This window comes from Girardinichthys multiradiatus, chromosome 10 (genome assembly GCF_021462225.1).
Source record: "Girardinichthys multiradiatus isolate DD_20200921_A chromosome 10, DD_fGirMul_XY1, whole genome shotgun sequence".
Classification (NCBI taxonomy): Eukaryota; Metazoa; Chordata; class Actinopteri; order Cyprinodontiformes; family Goodeidae; genus Girardinichthys; species Girardinichthys multiradiatus.
Window position 1 is genome coordinate 21,728,525 of NC_061803.1, and position 20,250 is coordinate 21,748,774.

Genomic DNA, 20,250 nt, shown 5'->3' on the forward strand with positions numbered 1-20,250 from the left:
CGCAATTCTTCGTCAGCTAGAGGCGTCAAATATTTTTGGTATAACGTACCTACTCTAGCACACCGGAAAAATAATTCACACCGTTATTAAGATTGGCGTTTCCAATTTTCAAGTGGCGCGCTTGACACTATCTCGCGAGATTATGGTGTGTTGTGTACTTTGTCAGCAGCAGCGCTCCGCCACCATTTCGCTGCGTAAAGTCTCCTCCCCGCAACCGCTACATTCTGCGCCGAAACCCAGTCTCTCCCGCTCCGGATTTTAACTTCTTCCCACAGTCCTAGGTGTACCTCGTTGGGTACCGAGAGATAGTTTGGACTGCCGGCATTACGGATTGAGTACGATTTTGCACGGATGACGACTCCTTCAGCGAGAATTTAGTAAAAGAAAATCAGTCGGAAATTTCAGGTAGGTGGGAACTTAAGATGGCGGCATTGAGAGGGAGGGGGGCAAGGAGGAAGTAATGGGGGGGACCTGAGGGGGTGCTGAAACTAACGACAAGACGTTACCAGGCTACATTTGACCTAGTGTTATATTTTAAAAGAAACAAATTTACGATGTGTTAGTAGTATACGACAAAATGCTTTCGTCCAAAGTCGTAACACGAATGAAGGCAACTGTAACGCTTGGTAACAATGAATTTCTATTTAAGTCAAGATTTGGTGGGGAGATGTTGCTAGACCCCTTAAATGCCCCCCCCGTATGTTCAATGCAAAATTTATATTAAACTTTATAACAGTGTTTTTTTTTTTGTACCGTTCTGTCTGTTTCGGCCACAGAAACATGTTTTACTGTTTTAAAATAAGTAAGTAAATATTTGTTGGTTTTCGAAAGAGGTTTGACCCCACGCAGTGACGTCACTTGGGCACCCCTCCCCTCCCCACACCCTCCCCTTCTGTTTTACGTGCACAAGCGGGTTTTAATGTGACTTTTTAGTATTTTTTGTGTTGTAATTTATCAGATGTGTTGGTTTCAATGGGCAGTGTCTGAACCCTAGCATTACATAAGAAATTGCGAGAGGAAAGGGGCGCCTGCGCATTAAATGATCGCACCCTACTAACTCTTCCAGCTTTGCTAGTTAGGGGCTTGCTTTCTCTTTTTCGCGCAACAGAACCGACTGTGTTTATTGTAGAAGCTAGCGTTAGCTAGCTAACCTGTAACGTTAAGCGTTTAATGTTTTTTTTATGATGAAAGCTGCTCCGATCACTCTCGGACGGGAAGCAAAAGTCCGATTCATGGATCACATGATCGGCGTAACCGGTGCTTACAGACATACCCGCTATATAAACGGGTTAGATTTTACCACAGGGGATCCGGGTACATGTGGCGACTGGAACTAGCCACAGTTAGGAATCGTTACCGAAATCAAAGATTGAATGACTTGAGGCCCGGCTGCGCGCGCTGGACCACCGGCTTTTTTAGCCTGTTAGAGAGAGCGCGTGCTGCAGATTTCCCAGCAGCTTCCTGTGGGCGACTGCAGCACGTTCAACTTGGAGCCACTGATCCGGGTTTTAATCGCTGCTGCAACATTACCCACTGAAACACAGCCTCATACGTTGAGCAGGAGCAAGGAGTTGTCCAGCCTAGCGGTGTGGTTGCTTCCCTACTGACGTGACATGTTGCCCCCCATCCGCACACACACTATATTATTTGTTTCGTTTTGATAAATTCGTTATCTAATAAAGCTGCTAGGCTTCAGGGGCCTCCAAAAAGTTTTGTAATGGATGGCCAGATATGAGCCACTAATAATAAGCTATGTAGTAATTAAATCTCTTGTCTTCCAAATTCTATTTTTTCCTATTTTATTTTCTGGATTATATGTATTACAAGTAAGCATACTCTGAATACCTAAAACGTATGTATTTGTAAGGTTAATGTAAGCAAAAAACAAATTCATTTAGATAATTTCATTTTTATTTAATGAACTTACAAAGCTCTTAAAACTCAGTTTTATATATTTTTGTAAACTAAGTAAGTAGCACACGTTTTAAATCTGGGAGTCAAGTAACAGTCTTTTTTTTCCATTACACTATATTTCCAAAGGTTATTTGGTCACCCACCCATAACAATGATCCTAGGTGTTTCATACACTTATGTGGCCACAGTTGTGGCATTAATAAAAAAAGATGTTGGGCGCTGCCCTTTAGTTCCAGTGAAAAGAACACTTAATGCTTCAGGATACCAACACAGTTTGGACAATTTCCTGCTCCCAACTCTGGTGAACAGTTTGGTGATGATCCCTTTTTTCCAACATGTCTGCACACGAGTGCACAAGATCATAGGTGTGTGAAGATAGATGAGTACATTTGGCAATATAGTGTACCTATGTGTACACTTTCCACTTTTCTTACATTCAAAAGATATAGTAAATAAGTACTTACATAGGAACTTACAGAATAGGAGGTAATAAAAACTACAGTAGCACCAAATTGGCTTTATCTTTATCTCCATAGCATGAAGTTGTCAACAGTTTGTGATTTATTTATTTTTTCCCGTTGCCTTTCTCCCAAATGTTTTAATAGATCGGTGAAGAAAGTCTCTTGTTTGAAAAGGTGAATATGTTGAATTATGCTAATGGAGAACCTGGTAGTAAGTCAGTGCTTTTGAAGCCAATGATTGTGCTTGCCTTCTTACTGGCTGGCATCATGACTTTCAGAAGGTATCCATCATGTTTTTAGGAATATATCTGAGGTACAGGGATATTAAAAGTTGTACCAACAAAGAAACCCAGAGATTGTGAAATGACTGCAGCAACATTCTTAACCTATAAGTGCTGGTATGGGTAGACCAAAAAGTATGGGCGTGATCAACCTTATTGCCTCCGGCAGCTCAGCTGAGTGCGGCCAGTTTTGATACAGAATGTTGCAGATCAATAAAAAGTCTCTCCAGGTGTACAAACAGATAGAGGAAGGCTGTTTTCCAAGTTTGGAGGCATTCATTTCCAATATTATCAATTATTTTTCCCCTTCTCTGTTTGACATGGTCACTGGAACCCATGGTCATTAAAACAGTGCTTATGTACAGCTTACATACTAGTTCATTACTGTCCCCTGAATTGTAAGCACTCTTTGGAGCGAATAGCTTATAAAAGTAATCTGTAAATATGCATGTTGCACTGATATGACTCTTTGACAATTAGACTTAAAGCATTTTGTTTTCTGGTGGCTTCAGTTCATTGTATGGATAAAACCTACTGGAAGACTTGGATCTTCAGCTTCATAAACCAAATTCAAATATTCTGCAATATTCTGCATTATACAGGTACATCTAAAAAAGTATAGAATATTGTTAAAAAGTTAAATATTTTTGTCACCCATTTCAGAAAGGGAAACTCGTATATAGTACAATATTTCAAGCCTTCCCCTCTTGTAATTTTGATGATTATTGCCTATGGATAATAGAAACGCAAACATCAGTGTCTCAGGAAATAAGAATATTACATAAGATGAATAAAGCCATATTTTTTAAACAAAATTGTCAGGCATCTGAAAAGAATTTATTGTTTAATGCACTCAATGGTTGGTTTGGCGTATTTCTGGATGAATTGCTGCATCAATGCGTTGTGGCCTGGAGGCGATCAGTCTCTGGCACTGATGAGGTGTGATGGAAGTACAGGTTGCTGTGATAGTGGCCTTCAGGTCATTTGCATTGTTGGGTCTGGTGTCTCTCATCTTCCTCTTGACAATACCCCATAGATTCTCCATAGAGTTCAGGTCAGGCCAGTTTGATGGGCAATAAAGCACAGTAATGTCATGTTCATTGAACCAGCTTTTGGTACCTTTGGTAGTTTGTGCAGGTGTCCAGTCCTGCTGGAAAATAAAATCAGCATCTCCATAAAGCCTGTCAGCAGAAGGAAGCAAAACGTGCTCTAAAATTTCCTAGCAGATAGCTGCATTGAACGTGGACTTTAGAAGTCACAGTGGACCAACACCAGCAGACGACATGTCACCCCAACTCATCACAGACTGGAAACTTCACAATGAACTTAAAAAAACATAGATTCTGTGCCTCCCCACCTTTCCTCCAGACTCTGGGACCTTGATTTCCAAGTGAAATTCAAACTTTACTTTCATCTGAAAAGAGGACGTTGGACAACTGAGCAACAGTCTTTTTCTTTTTAGCCCAGGTGAGACGCTTGTGACCTTCACTCTGGTGTAGGAGAGGCTTGCCACGTGGAATGCAACATTTGTAGCCCATGTGTTGGATTTGTCTATGCATAGTGCCTCTTGATGTGCTGACTCCAGCCTTAGTCCAATCCTCGTAAAGCTCGCCCAAATTCTTGAATGGCTTTGGCTTGGCAGTACTCTCAAGGCTGCGGCTATGCTTGTTTCTATTGCACCTCTTCCTACCACACTTTTTCCTTCCACTCAACTTTGTATGAATATGCTTGGAGACAGCATTATGTGAACCACCAGCTTCCTTAGCATTGACCTTTTGTGACTTACCCTCCTCGTGGAGGGTGTCAATGACTGTCTTCTGCACATCTGTCCAGTCAGCAGTCTTACCCATGATTGTGTCGCCTACTGACCCAGACTGAGTGGCCATTTAGAGGCTCAGAAAAACTTTGTAGGTGTTTTGAGTTTATTAATTGATTAAGGTGTGACACCATGGGTTTCAAATATTTTACTTTTCCACCATAATCTAATTTCCTGAAACACTAAATTTTGGGTTAATATTAACTGTAAGCCATAACAATAAAAAATTACAAGAAATAAAGGCTTAAATTATTTCACTATGTGATGAATATATATGAGTTTCACTTTCTGAAATTAGTGACAAATAATATTGAATGTTTTTTTTAACGGTATTTCCTTTTTTGAGATGTACAGTGGATCCTTTTTAACTGGTAAATTCTCTGATTCCATCTAGATTTTCTGCATTGCAGAAACCAGTGGACCCTAAGCCACGAGGGAACAGCTGGGAAGCAAACTTCTAAAGGAGACCCTTAGAAGGAGATCATGGCTTACAGCTAAAGAAATCAGGTTCTTAGAAAAATACCACATTACATGAGAGCAATAAAAAAGATTTTCACAATCATGGAAAGACTGCTGACTTGACAGTTTTCCAGCTGGGTGTCTGTGACCCTTTCTATACGAAGGGCAACATTGTGTACTCCTTGTACTGTGAAGTTGAATTTTCCCATTTGTAAATTCAACAGGAACGGCCCCTGAAGTTGCAATTCCACTGTGCTCCAGTATGACACATGTATCATAGCCCACTCCATTCCTGTTTAATTAAAACCACGCTACAGAGTAGAAGTGGCAAGAGCAATAAATTGTTTTACAAAAGTTGTTAATTGTGAAATTTGGCTGATCATTTAATCTGTTTGTTTTTCACTTCCTCAGAATATGTGGAAGGGATCTTAATTTCAGCATCCTGGAAGTAGAAAGCACAGAAGACCTGTGTCTCACCCCACAGACAGGTAAGACGTCGCTTTGTATACACTCTGGTCAGTTTTTAATGTCTCAAAATGTCCACAGAATCAGATATCTTCACTGTTTTGGCTAAAGGTGGCTACACGTTTATGATGCAATGTTTTGTTTGTGTTTATACTGCACAATGATAATGCCTGCTGAATAACAGGATGTGAGTTGTGTTGAGCAACCCAAACGTCAGCTGCATGTCTTGGAAAGAAACGAGGACTGCAGTTAGACATTGCAGGGTAATCACTCTATTGAGTTTCTAGTTATTTAAAAACATTCAGGCTTGTAACTGGCTATAATGACTCAGACAGCTGGTGAATACTGATGTTTTATCCGTTTATTATATTATTGACAATTAACATTTTTGATGGTTTAACAGAACTGATTTTTATAAATAAACTTAGTCCCTAGGGTCCATTTTCTGCATATGTTTGGTTGTCTTTCTGTTTCAACACAGCGGATTTACAGTTCCCTGCAAAGGTATTCCCACCCCTGTCAAGGGAACATATCATACTTTGAAATCCTTTCTTTTCAGACTTGAATCATTCAGTTGTGGTCTATATAAAGTGGAATTGCAACGTTTGTTCTGAATTCCTTGTTATTGTAGCTCCATAGGCTCCTCTTATACCCCTGTTCTGAGGTGCGTCCAAGAGCAACTGGTTTAGGTGCCGTATCTTTTAATGCATTGAGGCACTTCACACCCTGCCTCCCTCCAGGTCAAAGAGCGGTCTACTCCACCCCGTCGGCCATTTTTGTAGTTTGATAGCAGAGATACAATTATATAACGGCACAGAAACAAGACAAAAACAGCAAAACAATGCAAAACTTTATGTACTAATAATATTCAAAACACACAGGAACTTAATCAGATGAAGTCTTTGAGCATATCCTTCCTAATACTGCCATATGCTGAAGGCACTTGTCCTTGAAGTGCTTTGCGCAAACAAACAGGATTTTCACTACTGATGTGGGAACATTTTCATGAAAAATAACATTTAACCAGGCACTTTGAAGAGGTTTTGATGCTGGGGGACGGTGTCATAAATTGTGTGGGTTAAAACACCCAACATTTAGCCTTATCCACTTGAAGCTTTGGCATACTTGAGCTTGGACTAGGAAATCGCAGTGAGAAATAAAACTACGCGAAATTTGTTAGCTGGAAGTCCATTACCTTGTTTAACAGTTCCTCAGCAAATACTGTGACGTAATAGTTTAAAAAACGAAATGGAGAATAGACAACACTGCACTGATCGGAAAACATGACGGCACAGAATATAAAAATATCTATACAGCACCGGGAGAGACTGATTTTAACTTTTCTGCACTCCTTCAGACTTCAAGTACACAACAAAATGTGTTTAAGGACCACAAAAGTGGATTTTACATGATTTCATCCATAACCCTCGATGCATTTTGTGTGATAGACCAACACAAAGGTCATATAATGGAAAGGAAAGGATACATGGTTTTCAACAGTTTCTGCTAGTAAAAATGTCAAAAGTGAAGGTTGCGTTTGTGTTTAGACCCCTTTACTCTGATACCGCTAAATTAAATTAAGTGCATTCCATTGCCTTTAGAAGTCCTCAAAGTAGTGAATAAGAGTCCACCTGTGAGTAATTGTATCACATTATGAATACAGCTGCTCTGTGAAGGCCTCGGAGGTTTGTTTGAGAACATTGGTGAACAAACAACATCATGAAGACCACAGAACACAACAGACAGGTGAGGGAGAAAGCTGATGATCTTTAAAGCAGGGCTACACAATTACTTGATATACCAAGTAGCCACGATGCACTGTTCAGTCTTGAGCTGCTGAATGTGTTAAATCAGCATAATAATCACAACATCAGCATGTGTGAAACTGCGATCTCATACGGTGGCTTGAATGCAATATTTGGTCAACCTTATATATTTGAAGTGAGGTGCATTCACCTTCTGCATCCCAGTAACATATTTATTCTAATATTTGGCAGCCTTAACATTGTCTGAAAATGAAGAGTATGGCACAACTGCAAGCCTATCAAAACATCCACCTTAACCGATGGGCCCTTCAGGGAGAGTATTAAGAGAAGCATCCCTGAGGCCCATTGTATCTCTGGAGGAGCTGCAGAGATTCACCTGTGAATCTCTGTCCTGTTGACAGGACAACTACAAACCTAAACTTCTATGGGACGGGGATGGGTACCGAATTCGATACTTTTATAGGTACCGACCGAATTCCGTCGGTACTACGGAGTACCGATTCACGTAAAATCCAACGGTACCATGTTTTGGTAGCTAAACGCATCATTGTGACACTGAGTGAGTTGTGGTCAGATGTGATCAAAATTGCCCTTTTTGGTCTACGTACAAAGCCTTGTGTAGTAGGAAACACACACTGCGCATCAGTCTTAAGAGGACATTCCCACAGTGAGACGTCATGGTGGTAGCATCGTGCTCCGGGGATGCTTTTCTTCAGTGGGGTCAAATAAGCTGGTCAGAGTTGATGGGGAAAATGGATGGAGTTACATACAGGAGTATCCTGGAAGAAAACCTGCTGGAGGCTGCAAAAATCTTGAGAATGAGGGGGTGTCAACCCTCCAACAGGACAACAATCCTAAACATAAAGCCAGAGATACAATACAATGGTTCAGATCAAATTACAGTTATTAGAATGTTCCATTCAAAGTTCAGACTTCAATCCAGTTGGAAATCTGTCAAAAGACAATTTGATGTTCAAAGACGCTGTCCATCCAGTCTGACTAAACCTGCGCAATGTTGCATGGAAATGTGCGCAGAGGTCTCTAGAATGGTAAAGTTGGTAGAGAATGACCCTAAAAACCTGCAGCCATAATGACTGCAAAATGTGGTTCCCCAAAGTGTTGACTGGGGGGAGCTGAGAACAAAAGCACACTACACTTTTCAGATTTTTGTTTGTAAAAACAATCAGTGTTATTCACTAATCATGTGCACACAACAAGAAATTTGGCTTCAGTTCCACTCTACTCTAAATTAAGAGATTTTAAATATAGATATATAAAAATAGTTGGGGAATATCTTTTTACATATACAGGTCCTTCTCAAAATATTAGCATATTGTGATAAAGTTCATTATTTTCCATAATGTCATGATTAAAATTTAACATTCATATATTTTAGATTCATTGCACACTAACTGAAATATTTCAGGTCTTTTATTATCTTAATACGGATGATTTTGGCATACAGCTCATGAAAACCCAAAATTCCTATCTCACAAAATTAGCATATTTCATCCAACCAATAAAAGAAAAGTGTTTTTAATACAAAAAACGTCAACCTTCAAATAATCATGTACAGTTATGCACTCAATACTTGGTCGGGAATCCTTTTGCAGAAATGACTGCTTCAATGCGGCGTGGCATGGAGGCAATCAGCCTGTGGCACTGCTGAGGTCTTATGGAGGCCCAGGATGCTTCGATAGCGGCCTTTAGCTCATCCAGAGTGTTGGGTCTTGAGTCTCTCAACGTTCTCTTCACAATATCCCACAGATTCTCTATGGGGTTCAGGTCAGGAGAGTTGGCAGGCCAATTGAGCACAGTGATACCATGGTCAGTAAACCATTTACCAGTGGTTTTGGCACTGTGAGCAGGTACCAGGTCGTGCTGAAAAATGAAATCTTCATCTCCATAAAGCTTTTCAGCAGATGGAAGCATGAAGTGCTCCAAAATCTCCTGATAGCTAGCTGCATTGACCCTGCCCTTGATAAAACACAGTGGACCAACACCAGCAGCTGACACGGCACCCGAGACCATCACTGACTGTGGGTACTTGACACTGGACTTCTGGCATTTTGGAATTTCCTTCTCCTCAGTCTTCCTCCAGACTCTGGCACCTTGATTTCTGAATGACATGCAGAATTTGCTTTCATCCGAAAAAAGTACTTTGGACCACTGAGCAACAGTCCAGTGCTGCTTCTCTGTAGCCCAGGTCAGGCGCTTCTGCTGCTGTTTCTGGTTCAAAAGGGGCTTGACCTGGGGAATGCGGCACCTGTAGCCCATTTCCTGCACACGCCTGTGCACGGTGGCTCTGGATGTTTCTACTCCAGACTCAGTCCACTGCTTCCACAGGTCCCCCAAGGTCTGGAATCGGCCCTTCTCCACAATCTTCCTCAGGGTCCGGTCACCTCTTCTCGTTGTGCAGCGTTTTCTGCCACACTTTTTCCTTCCCACAGACTTCCCACTGAGGTGCCTTGATACAGCACTCTGGGAACAGCCTATTCGTTCAGAAATGTCTTTCTGTGTCTTACCCTCTTGCTTGAGGGTGTCAATAGTGGCCTTCTGGACAGCAGTCAGGTCGGCAGTCTTACCCATGATTGGGGTTTTGAGTGATGAACCAGGCTGGGAGTTTTAAAGGCCTCAGGAATCTTTTGCAGGTGTTTAGAGTTAATTCGTTGATTCAGATGATTAGGTTCATAGCTCGTTTAGAGACCCTTTTAATGATATGCTAATTTTGTGAGATAGGAATTTTGGGTTTTTATGAGCTGTATGCCAAAATCATCCGTATTAAGACAATAAAAGACCTGAAATATTTCAGTTAGTGTGCAATGAATCTAAAATATATGAATGTTAAATTTTCATCATGACATTATGGAAAATAATGAACTTTATCACAATATGCTAATATTTTGAGAAGGACCTGTACATATTTACACAAAGAAGGAAAACAATTGTAAATCCATGTATCCTTTTTCTATATACGCTTTGTGGTGGTCAGTTTCACAAAATCCTATTAAACTACATTTCATTTTGTTGTTGTGACAAAGTGTGGAAAGGGGGTATGAATACTCTTACAAGGCATCATATGTGAGTGGTTCATTAACACCAAAAACCATGCATCATACTGGGCCTTGAGGCTCCAGGCTTGGGGCCCACTGATCTACATAATTTAGAGACTTTTTTCTTACATCTCATATCTCCACTCTCCACAGGTGCAGTGTGTGGTCGGAGCAGCTCAGAGGAAGGACGATCTGGAGAGGAGGCGGAGCGGCGGCTCGCCTCCCCGGCTGTGGATGTGCTGGGTGCCAACCCCCAGGCTGCACAGAATGTGGCTGGGGAGTCGCCTCGGCATGCCCCGCAGCCGGCCGCAGCTGCCCCCCGCCCAGTCCCTCCATTTACAAATCCGTCCGCAGTGCCATTGCCAGACTGCAACAACTCTGCGTTCCCCAGCATGGAGAGCATCCCTCCAAACACTTTGCCTGGAACACTCCCAAGCAGTAACATTAAGACCATCAATTCACAGGAGGTCCTTTCTGAGGAGACCACACCTGGGACCAAGAGCTCTTTGCCGACATCTCTCCCTGAGGAGCTCAGTTCCTCTGCTGGGACTGAAAGACTTCCAACTCGTCCTCCTGTCAAATCACAGATTGACAGCACAGTGGAAGAGCATCAATACGGGTCACAAACTGTTAAAGAGAAAAGCCTCACAAATAGTCAGGAATACCAGATTCAGCCACCTCAACAAAGTTCTGGACCTGTGGTTGTTACAGAATTCAAACCAGAGTCTGGAACAAATGTGGAGCTTAAAGGAGGAAATCTCCTGCATCCCCAATCTCAGATCTGTTTCACAGTCGCTTCTCCTGGCTCCCAGTCAAGTGTTGGATTTAAAGTCCAGGAGCTGCCGGTCCATACAATCCAGAGCACCCACAGAACTCTGTCAGGGGTTGCAGAGTCAGTGGGAAGTCGTCAGGACTCAAAATCCCAAATCCAAATTACACAAACTGACACATCAGAAACAAAGCCTAAAACTGTCACAGAGATCTCACATGATGCAGTGGAAACCTGGAATACAAACTCTTTGGAATCAGTCGAGACCTTCATCTGCACAGAAAGGCATCCTCGTTCAGTAGAAACTCTTCCATTCTCAAAGGCCGGGCAGTCTGCACCTGGAAGAGAAACCTCAGTGTCCTTCTGCGGCACCCTCGAAGAAGCGCATGTGGACAGGGACACAAGGGATGAACACGCCGACACCACCACCTCCTTGTCCTCCTCTGGCTTCAGCATGCTGCCAGAGTTCTCCTCTTCAAAGGAGAGCTCCTCAAACCCCCCTGCAGGGTCATCGCTGCCTGACACGAGTCTAGTTGTCTCGCTGCAGGCAGGTACGTCTCATACCTCAGATCAAGTTCCCTCAACTGAGACATCACTGTTTGCTGAGATTTTACGCTCTAGCGAGGCTCAAGAAATTGTGGTGGTTAGAGACGGTGGTGACTGGTCCAATATGCACCTGAATCAGAATTACCTCCTGCAGCGGGAAGATGGGTCCGTCTGCCAGGCTGCAATCGTCAACCAGCTTTCAGCGGGGGAGCCAAAGCTGTACGAAGAGGGTGTCCAGGCGAGAGTGGAGCTCCACTCCCAGCCCGTGGAGGTGTATGAGTTCTGCAGCCTGGTAGAGGAGGTCGCTGAGGAAACCATCTGTGTCGGCGGAAGTTCGCAGATACCTCACTCTCCAGGCTACGAGGTGAACTTGTTCAACGCGTTACTGGAAAACGCAGACGAGGACCTCGAGCCGTCTATTCACACAGTTGCCGAAGCTGACACCATCATCATTTCCCAGGAGGCCATGGCATCACCGAATGATGATGTTCATAACGTGGCTGTACAGAACCCAAGAGTGACCACAGTGGGTCAGCATTTAGTGTTAAATTCTAACCAAACTGTAGAAGTGGCACACATGAGCGAGGTTTGTTTAGTTCAGGTAGCTGCTGTTACAGCCGACTCATTCACTGTTGAGGAGACTGATGTCACTACGCAAACTGGGATACATTGTTCACAAACCAGTTCAGCAGACTTGGGTTTAACACAGGTGAGCAATTCTGCTGCCTTTCAAAGAGTTTCTACGCAACAGGAAGCCGTTTTATCGCCTGCAGTTGCAGGTGGGGACACAGAGATGTCCTCTGCTGTCTCAGTGCACGTTTCCAGCGCTGCAAGTCTTACCCCAGGATTCACTTTTGTAAGTGCTATCAAACCTGAGTTCTGCGTTTCTTCCCAGGAAGGAAACCGAGTGAGTCTGTCTCTGACAGAAACTAAACCAGAGGCGTTCTGTACCACTTACTCCTCTACTGTTATAAATCCAAAGCTGCTTCTTTTTAAGCCAGGAGAAACTCCTCTCCTGAAGCACCCACCCTCCCTTCAGGCAAAGGTGTCCAAGCAACCGAGTGTGGATGGCAAGTTGGCCGGTGCCCACAGCTCTCTCTCTGGCACAGCGTCTAAGGAGTGCCTTCCCCAACCTGTCTTAGCTGCAGAGTCTCCGTTTGCATCTGCAGCTCTTGGCAGTCACAAAGATCAGACGCAGTGCTCTGTCCATAAAACCTCAACGGCAACAACTCCTGTCAAAGTTCAGCAGACTGCATTGGTCATCCCCACAGCTTCAACCAGCAAATCAGAGGCCTTAACCTTTACACAAACGTCAACAAAAGAGGCTGATCCCTCACCGCCGAATGTTGCAACATTCCCTGGTGTCCCCCAACCCATTACTCCTCAAACTTTTGTCATGCTTTCAGCAGCAGAAGAGAGGGACGAAACTGACACAGCGTCTATCAATCCTAACGACTCCAACAGCTACCCCGATTATGCAGAAGATGAGAGCGAGGACATGGACCAATATCAGGATGAACAAGCAAGTGACATCCATGAGGTCGAATTGGGACATGTCAGCAGCCCTGAGGAAGATAGCGATGATGAGCCAGACCCCGACAGAAGTGAGATGACAACTCCCAGCTCTTCACACAAGGTACTTTAGCTGAAAATTACTGTGACGTGTTTGATCAGATATTGAGAAAGATGCAAACTGACAGCTCTTTCAATTCTAAAGTTGTACATGTCTGGACAAAAAGGATCTGTTCTGTATCAGGCTCTAAAACTATTTGAAACTAATATCAGGTGTTGAAAACAATCGCCATTGCGTATTGTAGTTATTTATTAAACAAAAATAGAGCAAAAATAGAAAAGCTGCATGTAAAAAAAAAATACATCCTTCTTTTTCCATACATTTAAAGAGTAAAGTAGCACCCAGATGCTGCTAATAAAAGCTGGAGTCATAGCTGGTGTATGTGAACACAGTGCCAACATATCAGCAATGACCTTAGAGGGGTTATTGGTGATGGCTACCAATCTGGAAGGGGTTATAATGCAGTTTGAAAGCAGCTTGAAGTCTATCGCTGCAGTGAGAAGGATTATTTACTCGGGGTGTAACAATGCATCCAAATCACGAGGAGAGCGGATGCACAAAATCAAGTTTTTGGGGGGAAATCTGGCAGCTAACATTTTTTTTTCTCTTCTCACAAACAGTGTATTTTCATAAATCACAAACTTTTTAAAAAATCTGTAATTGGTGTAAAAACATTTCAGTCCATAATTGACTGGTCCATTTATTATAGTTTTTATGCGCGTCTAATATGGTGGTCATAATGTTGAATTATCCAGTTCAGGTTTGATCACTAAAACTGTTTAAGGTGTTGAACTACTCATGATTAAATGCTGTCCAAATCCATAAAAACACGTGAAACAGCCTATTAGCAATAGGGCACAACAGAGAATATGCTTATTTTAGCATCATCAATGGGGAAGTGTTTACCAGTTGTGGGATTTTCACAAAGCTTACAAATTACATTAATCCTGAATGTCATGCTGTCGCTGCGTATCATTTTCTAACATGCTGCTGCACAAACTATTTTTAGGTGGTGGGTCCTTCTTCAGGGTTTTTGTAATTGAGTGTTGCCAACCAGCTTGACAAAACATATACAATCATATTCAACAAATTAGTTGTGTTCCGATGAGGCTCGTTTTTCCCATTTAAAAAAAACCTATTAGCAGTTATTAAACATACTTTTCATTAAGCCCACATTTCTGTATTAAAATCTTTTTTTTATTGGTCTGATGTAATATTCTAAACTTAAATGTCATGTTTTCATGAGTTGTTACTGCAAAATCATGATAATTAACAGGAAAAAAATTTTTTGTGAGTAATTCATCTATATAATGTCTTCCTTAGTCAATTAAGTCCAACCCCAACCTGGGGTGTTGGGCGAGTGGGGTTTAGGGTGGCTGTTTTGGACCTAATTTGCAGCCACGTGACCATGGTACCTTGTAGTCCTTAAGCGGGCCAAAGTATTCTCGTATCAAACATATAGTTGTCTCTGAGGCAGCAGAACTCTGGCTCAAACTGTAAACAGGACACTGACTCCAAACTTGGCATCAGGTCTACAGCATAATGGCTGAAAAAGGAAAGTATCCAGTGTTTGCAGTGGCCCAGTCCAAGACTATACGCCATAGCGATTGGAATGCTATGGTGGGACCTTAAGAGCTGTGAGAATGTCTGCAAACATATAGTGGACTAATGCTAGCTACTAAATCTTAAAGTGCACTTAGTTTTTCACACAGTTTTACCAATTTGGCATAATCTTTAATAAATGACAATATGGATCTTTTCTTTTTGTACACTTGATATGATTTAAGATGTTTTTATGTCTAGATATGTATAAACATTTAACTGAAGAAGGTGCACTTCTAATCCCATTACTGTTCATCAGAACTTTGTCAAGCTAACAGAGACGGACTGAGTTTGAGAAAATGATCATTTAGGGCAAAACTAAAGCAGATTAAAACAATATTGGTTAGTGCAAACTGCACATCAGTTATGTCCATGAGGTATGCATTGATGCATATTTATTAGTCAATGCTGACTTGATCAGGATTTTAAGCTGATGTTCGCTGTTCTCAAGTTTTAACTGCAAACGTGAGATTTGTAACATCACAGAACTCGAGGAATAAGAATATTTTATGTTTTTATCTCAAAACAAAGCTTTGGTCTGTAACACTGCGACCCAATTTGCTGCCATGTTTCCACTGTCTTCATCCTGCACACAGTCCATTAAAGCAACTCATGTGTATAGTGTTATTATTATGTAGCTTCTTTTGAGTCGGCCGGGTGCTCAAGCCATGTGTTTTTTCCAGCATGGAGAGAGCAGGACAGACACACAGGCAGTGTTCCTTAAGGTAAGCGGTGGTTGTCAGACACCCACATAGGCTCTTGCTAACAGGATATTCATTTTTGGAGAAGTTTAACACGAGGCATTTTTGGCTTTAGCTTCCCTTTGTTTGCATGAGTATAACATCCATGAGGTCCTTGATTGACAGTATAACGGTGCGTTCTAGGAAATTTTAATATTATAAAAGGTTCAGTCATAGTAATTCAATTCAAATAGTTAAACTCAAAAGTATATAAAGTAAGTACATTCAGACTCGTGTATTTCAATTGTTTTTCTGTCAATTTGGATGATTCATGCTTACAGCTAATGAAAAGCCAAAAATTATCTGAAAAATAGCACACCACATACACACAGGACTCTGTGAACAGCCAACTTCTCAGACTAAATTTGCGCTCCTTTTGCATGAATCGTTGTATTAATGCAGCGTGACATGGAGGTGATCAGCCTGTGGCACTGCTGAGGTGTCAAGGAAGCCCAGGATTTTCTACTGGTGGCTATAAGCTCATATGCATTGTTGGGCCTGGTGTCTCATCTTCCCCTTGACAATGAAATCAGCATCTCCATGAAGCTCATCAGTTGAGGGAAGCATGAAGTGCTCTAACATTTGGCTGCGGTGACTTATCGCTATTGCTTCTGCTCATTTTCCACCACCCTTTTTCCTTCCACTCAACTTCCCATTGATATGGCGGCATACAGTACTCTGAGTAGCAAACTCCTTTAGCATTGGCCTTTGTGGCTTACCCTGTTGGTGAAGAGTGTAAATGATTGTATGGCAACTATCAAGTCAACAGTCTTCTCTATGATTGTGTTGATAATCATAACATTTCAGTATTAAACATTGTTGGCCTTGTACAATATTCAAATTTTCTTAGAAGCCAAATTTGAGGGTTTTTGTTAGCTGTAAGCCATAATTACCAAAATGAACTGAAATAAATGAAATATATCAATGTTTGTAATTGTTTTTACCTTTTTAATTGAATTACTGCAATAAATGCCCTTCATTCTTTTAAGAAGCATGTTTACCTTTTGCTTTTGCTCTAACTGACTTCATGCTTTTTCACTCATCACTTCTTTACTTTAAAATCAAATTTTTCTCAACCGTCTGCCTCGGTCCTCAGGTGCGCCAGTGGATCGCAGATAGAGTTACAGTCAATTCATCTCCTTCCTCACCATCAACCTCTACTTCCTTCCTTGGCCCCTCATCCACCCCTGATTGGAAGACGCCTCAACGGGAGAAGACCTCGCCTCTCCGGGGGCCTCATGGCAAGTTCGTTTCCCCTTCCTCTGTGGGCTACAGTTCCTCCTCTTCGCCACCAGACCAGACCACTCCCCAGCGCTCCCGCGGAGATCGTCACACTGACATGGCAGAGCTGGCAAAACATGTGAGTAAGATGTTAGCAACAATTTGGCTTTATCTAACCAAAAGTAACCATTATCTACCATAAAACATTCCCCTTGTGACTTAGGTTTGCATCCTTGAACTAACAGAAGTAATTGTGCATTGAAGGAATATTTACTACTTTATTCCTGATACCTTAGTTCAGGTATTTCAGACAGGAGCGTGAATGATTTTTGTTCCTAGCCAAAGAATTTGTGCCAAAACAACCAGGAAGTTCACTTAAAGAGGGAACTAAAAGGAAATAAATACCCCAGAATAATGGAGCTAGGCTGTGGTTAAAGCCTGGAGAAAACGTCATGAATAAAGAAATGGGCAGAGCATATCTTTTCATCGCAGGCTTATTGTGGTTGCAAGTTCATTGCGAGCAATACTGTACTCTTGTTTAACCAATGTGGATGTAAATAAGTGGGGGGGAAAAAACTAAAATCATGATCTCCTGTTTCACACTCACCTTAGTTGTCAAAGCCAAATGCTTTCTGTAAACACAGGAAATAAAAATACCCTCACTGCTGTTTCATTTACGTTGAAATGGTTTATATAACAGTATAATAGTAATAGCTAATATTATGAAACAAAACAATTGTATACAGAATTTGCTGCTAGTCCCGAATCATGTGCATGAATGGCTTTTAATTGCTGTGAACACACCAGATGTTAGCTGGAAAAAACAAATGGTCAGACGGGACAACCAAATTTTTAATCCTTTTGCTTAAACTCATAATTTCTAGGAAAGTGTTGACTGACTGGGATGCCTTTGTGTGCTGTAGGAAGCAGACATTGAAAATCGGACCCAGTCTCTAAAAAAAGAAGGTTTCTGGTCAATGAAGCGTCTCTCTCGTCTACCGGAGCCGCAGCGAACCAAAGTTCACTGGGATTACCTCTGTGAGGAGATGCAGTGGCTCTCCGCCGACTTTGCTCAAGAGAGACGGTGGAAGAGAGGTGTGGCCAGAAAGGTAAATATAGGTTCATTACAGATCCGCATTCAGTACGTTTTAGTCTGAAAAATGAATAGGGGCTCATCTTATTGAGGCTGTGTATCTGGTAATGTACACTTTATATGTTCTAGACATGTTCTGTTGATGTATTGTTAGGTGGTGCGAATGGTGATGCGACATCATGAGGAGCTGAGGCAAAAGGAAGAAAAAGCCAAGAGAGACGAGCATGCCAAAATCCGAAGAGTGGCTGCTTCTATTGCAAAGGAAGTCCGGGCGTTCTGGAGCAATGTTGAGAAGGTCCAAAATATTCCTGCTGCGTTTTAAACTTGAAGTGATTTAGTTCTCATGCCTGATGAATTTTGAAGCATCATTTTAAAACAAAAGTTTGCTCGACATTTTACAGAGATCAATTTTGTTCAGTTCAGAACAACAGATTAAACTCTGAAAGTCCATGTAAATCCATGTAATTTATGCTAGCTAAACTAAATCTAGTTCAAAACTTTAAGTACAGTTAAACCATATTATATATAATCCAGTTATATATGTTAACTGTGATCATAATGATGATGATTATTATTATGTAGAAATTGCTTAGGATCTTTATTTGTTCATGTGTAGGTGGTATTGATTCAATATCACAAAGTAATTGTTGCCCTCTATATAGGCTTTCTTGCCCCCTGTTGAGGTTCTCTTTAAAAGATAAAACAAAATACACTTCCAAGAAGTCAAGAAACCTACGCAAAAATCTAACACTGTTTAGAAATTACATTAATTAAATACATAAGTATGGCAGATTTAGTCTTAAATTGATCTTTTATCAACATACATCTTCTGACTTGGAGTTGCCCAGCCAGATTAGGGTGATGGAAAAGGAGGCCTTCTTACCTCAAATACTTAAGCTCATCACTAAAGATAAATCATCAATATACAAGTAAAACGTGTAAAAAGCTGATCAATTATAGGTTATGAATTTCAATGCTGTATTGGTAATAAAGATATCTCCATTGATTGTTGAGAAGGGTATAAATGACTTTTCTACATTTTAAAATAAAATGTGAATAAAAACAGGTAAATATTTCTTACTTTTCTCAGTTCCTATCAGACACGATGGTTGTTGGTTGAATGAAAATAAATTTAAATCTGAATCTAACAGGGGTATGAATTATTTTTGGACTTAACAGTATGCAAACCCAGTTTGCAGTTTTGGGTCATTTAAAATATAAATTATAAAAGTGACTCATTGTAAAGGGCGGTGATGTTTTGTTTTGTATGTTTGAAGGTGGTTCAGTTCAAGCAGCAGTCCAGACTGGAGGAAAAGCGGAAGAAAGCTTTGGACCTTCAGCTCGACTTCATTGTTGGCCAAACTGAGAAATACTCGGACCTCCTCAGCAAATCGCTCGCGAGGCCGGCGGACGCTGACGTATTGCTGCAGAAATCTCTGCCACCTCCTGTTGATGAAGACGGTAAGTTGTCCCTTGTCTACATGGGTAGAAAGTGTTTTCGAGCCGACTCACTGGATCACACAAGGTTGTTGTCATGGCATCACGGCAAGAGCAGAATCCTTTCTAAGGTTATTCAGAGTTACTAAATTGTTTATTAGAAGCAAAAAGCTGCACACGCTGCCAAGGTTGCTGCAACTTTGAGTTACGTTCATGTAATGTGACTAATGCTGAATGTTAGGCCTGATTCAGGCTTGTCAAACCTGCCAGACATCTTTTGCACAGGTTATCAATGGCATCTGATTACACAAGATTGGAAAGCATACATTCCCACTGCCGTGAGTTAATGGCTTCCTAAAAGCATTTTCTGGCTTTTTAAACACAGCAAAAACTAATTCCCTTTTATAGGCACTTTTCCATAAAGAGTACCCAGAACAGCTGGTTCAGAGTACATCAGTTCTGGGTCCGTTGCAGTTGCGCTCAGATCTACTGACCCCCAATGATAATCAGTCAAACAAGCAAAGAATTACATTTCATTAGTTTTAAAACAACTTCTCTCAATGTTACACATTTTTGTTTGTTTTTAGTTTATTCCTTTATTGTAATCGCTGTGTAGATTTTTGTTTTGCTTGTCTATCTTGTGTATTTTCAGTACTATAGTCCTTCTGTTAAAAAATTTCTTTTTCCTATGAAGTTGGTTTTAGAGGCTAAAAATTCTTGATTAGATTTTTGTGTGGTTCCTCATTCCTGCAGTGAAGAGAGAGCTAAAAACAAGAGGCTGTGAACATTTAGAAAATGTCATCACATTAATAACAACAAACCTCTTTTTATCGGGATTTAATGTGATGACCAACACACTAGAACACACCCATGAAGTGAAAGGAACATCATACGTGGTCTTCACATTTTTATACAAGTAAAAATCCTAACATATTACTTGCGTTTGCGTTGAACCCCCTTTACTTCAGCGTACTGCAGCGTGGGCTCTGGAACCCATCTCCTCGAGAGGGGCTGGACTCTCTTCTACTCTGGAGTGGCCCACGGGGAGAGGCGG

General features: G+C 41.4%; 1 protein-coding gene across 5 annotated transcripts in view; it reads left to right on the top strand.

Annotated features, from left to right (window-relative positions):
• Positions 1-214: 214 nt before the first annotated feature.
• The window catches only part of LOC124875719 (Snf2-related CREBBP activator protein), a 51,122-nt gene continuing 31,086 nt past the window's right edge, over positions 215-20,250 (top strand). For 3 of the 5 annotated variants that reach the window (XM_047378061.1, XM_047378063.1, XM_047378064.1), the window contains exons 1-9: positions 215-405; positions 4,867-4,979; positions 5,343-5,419; positions 10,369-13,166; positions 15,389-15,430; positions 16,542-16,805; positions 17,590-17,775; positions 17,914-18,054; positions 19,037-19,220. In XM_047378061.1, coding sequence (XP_047234017.1) covers positions 10,608-13,166; positions 15,389-15,430; positions 16,542-16,805; positions 17,590-17,775; positions 17,914-18,054; positions 19,037-19,220 — 3,376 coding nt within the window. In that variant the 5' untranslated portion in view covers positions 215-405; positions 4,867-4,979; positions 5,343-5,419; positions 10,369-10,607. The remainder of the gene's footprint in view (positions 406-4,866; positions 4,980-5,342; positions 5,420-10,368; positions 13,167-15,388; positions 15,431-16,541; positions 16,806-17,589; positions 17,776-17,913; positions 18,055-19,036; positions 19,221-20,250) is intronic. The other 2 variants (XM_047378065.1, XM_047378062.1) reach the window with 2 other exon arrangements.